General features: G+C 45.2%; 1 protein-coding gene across 1 annotated transcript; it reads right to left on the reverse strand.

Annotated features, from left to right (window-relative positions):
- Nucleotides 1-284: 284 nt before the first annotated feature.
- mafbb (v-maf avian musculoaponeurotic fibrosarcoma oncogene homolog Bb) lies at nt 285-2071 on the reverse strand. Its single transcript, XM_034167273.1, has one exon. It carries the CDS (start codon nt 1794-1796, stop codon nt 813-815), a length of 984 nt encoding a protein of 327 aa, XP_034023164.1. The 5' UTR covers nt 1797-2071; the 3' UTR covers nt 285-812.
- Between the last annotated feature and the right edge of the window lie 367 nt (nt 2072-2438).

The following is a 2438-nucleotide window of genomic DNA, read 5'->3' on the forward strand; positions in this document are numbered from 1 at the left end:
CTTTACTTCTCTCTGTCAAACTATCTTTGGGCTGTGGACAAAACTAGACAAATGAAGGTGTCATCTTGGATTCTGAATAGCTGATTGACATTTTTCACCATATTTTGACATTTTATGGAACAAATAACTAATCAAGAAAATAATCAATTAATCAGTTATGAAAATAATCATTAGTTGCAGCCCTCTAAACATATATTACTGTGAAAGAATTCACTGAGAAAATGATGCACCGCAAATAAATGTCTCATGTTGTAAAAATAATACTATTAGCAGATAAGACACGATTTTAAAAATTCAGGATGGGTTTATTGATCAAAAAATATATATAAAAAAACAGTAGATGGGAAAACAATTTGCATAATTGCATGTTGGTTCAAAGAAAAACAAACACATCTGTCCAGCAGAATCAACTTCATTTAAAAAAAAAACAAACATAAACATGACATTTTTCTCATCGTTTTTAGTATTTTTTTTTCTATTTTAAAGAAGCATAAACACAAACTATAAAGTGAACTACAAAACAACAAAGAATTACCATTATGAAGATTGAGCAGTAACTAAAGCAGAAGCATTTAAGCTCACTTTTATGTGAATAAAATGGAATAGTATCTGATTTCAAGTATTTCAGACTAAATACAATATATGCCTGAATAAAATAAAAAAAAGATCTTATACATGCCCTGCATGCTTTATTGTAAAATTTAATTCATAACTAGGTGCATCGATCTGTTTCAGTTTTTGTTTTTAATCCTCTCCCACTTGATAAATCCGTGTTTTTCGCGGCTGTGCACGTGTTCCACGGTGACCAGCTCTCACATTAAATACTCGGGTGATGACGGGTTGTCGCTGGTGGAACCTGCTTCGTGGTAACAGTTCGCACCGGTTAGTTTCTCACACTTCAGTTTGTACGCATCCCTCTCCCGGATCAGCCTGTTGAGTTCGTGTTTCAGCTGCTCCACTTGGGACACCAGACTCGTCTTTTCGTGCTCCAGGATGTGTTTCTGCTGGACGCGCTTGTAGCGGCAGGACTGCGCGTAACCTCTGTTTTTCAGCGTCCGGCGCTTCTGCTTCAGCCGCATCACCTCGTCCTTGCTGAGGCCTCTGAGAAGCCGATTCAGCTCCCTGACGGACATGGACACCAGCTGATCGTCGGAGAAGTGGAGCTCGGCGCCGGATCGCCTGTCGTGGCGGCCGTGCTGCTGCTGCTGGAGTTGGTGATGCGCGCCGGCGAACTGCTGGGCCTCCGGCGACTCCGGAGACGCGCCTCTCATGTCGTCTTTGGGATACTGATCGTGGCAGTTGGTGCTCGGGAGACCTTGCATTTCGAGGTGACCCGACATTCCAGGGTAGTGCTGGACAGGATTGTTCAGGTAGCCTTCATATTCTGCCGAGAAAGGCGCCGGCTGGTGGCTGTGGGGCGCAGACGGGTGTCCCTGCTGCGCCGTGGCACCAATGAGGGCCTCCACTGCGTCCTCCGGTGTCAGCCCGAAAGCCTGAGGGTACATCTGCTGAGCGTAACCCCCGTTGCCGGACAGCCAGAACTGATCACTCCCGGGGTTATTTCTGTGCTCGTTGGGGTTGAGGTTTGGTGACGATGGCACCGAGTTGCACGGTGTGCTGCCAGGCGTGGAGGAAACCGAGTCAGGTCTCTGCAGCGGAGCGCACGGCCCGATGAAGGAGCGGTCCAGCCCCTGCATCGCCTCTTTCTTAATGCCGAACTTCATCAGGTCGAAGTCGTTGACAAAATTCATGGGGTTTTTCTGCAGTCCCAAATGTGAATGCGCCTCGGCGGACATAATAAATGAAACCCAAACAAAGTCCAGAGCCTATAAAGTCACTCACACTTTAAAGCAACTCCAAACTTTGATTTGTCGTTCGGGAAAGAAAAAAAAACAAAACAACCCAAAACAAAAAAATTCCGCATACATGCGTAAAAAAATAAATACAAATAAAAAACATAAAATAAAAATCAAAGCGTCTTTGCGCCGTGCAGCCTGTTGGCTTCCAGAGCTACACAATTAAAAGTCCGCCAGCGCCAGAAGAACGCGCACGTCTGCCTGTCCTGGAGAAGCGCACTTTCTTCATAAAGCTGCACTGGCGTGATGTCACGCCTTGCAGACTACACCTCCATCCTCCTCTCCAATGAGCACAGGCTGAAAGCAACTATTTGCATAAAACTGTCTGCACGAGCTGCTCGTGATGATCATCTGACCAAATCCTATAAATGTCACGCAGAGCGCGCGGGGCACCGTCTCTCGCATCTGAAGCATCTTTTCTGACTTGTCGTCTTACAACTTACTGTTGAAATGTCCATTTCCCATCTCCCATCTCCCAGAGGGTCACATATGTGCAGAATTTGCGCATATATATATATATATATATATATAGAGAGAGAGAGAGAGAGAGAGAGAGAGAGAGAGAGAGAGAGAGAGAGAGAG

The sequence above is a fragment of the Thalassophryne amazonica genome, chromosome 3, assembly GCF_902500255.1.
Source record: "Thalassophryne amazonica chromosome 3, fThaAma1.1, whole genome shotgun sequence".
Classification (NCBI taxonomy): domain Eukaryota; kingdom Metazoa; phylum Chordata; class Actinopteri; order Batrachoidiformes; family Batrachoididae; genus Thalassophryne; species Thalassophryne amazonica.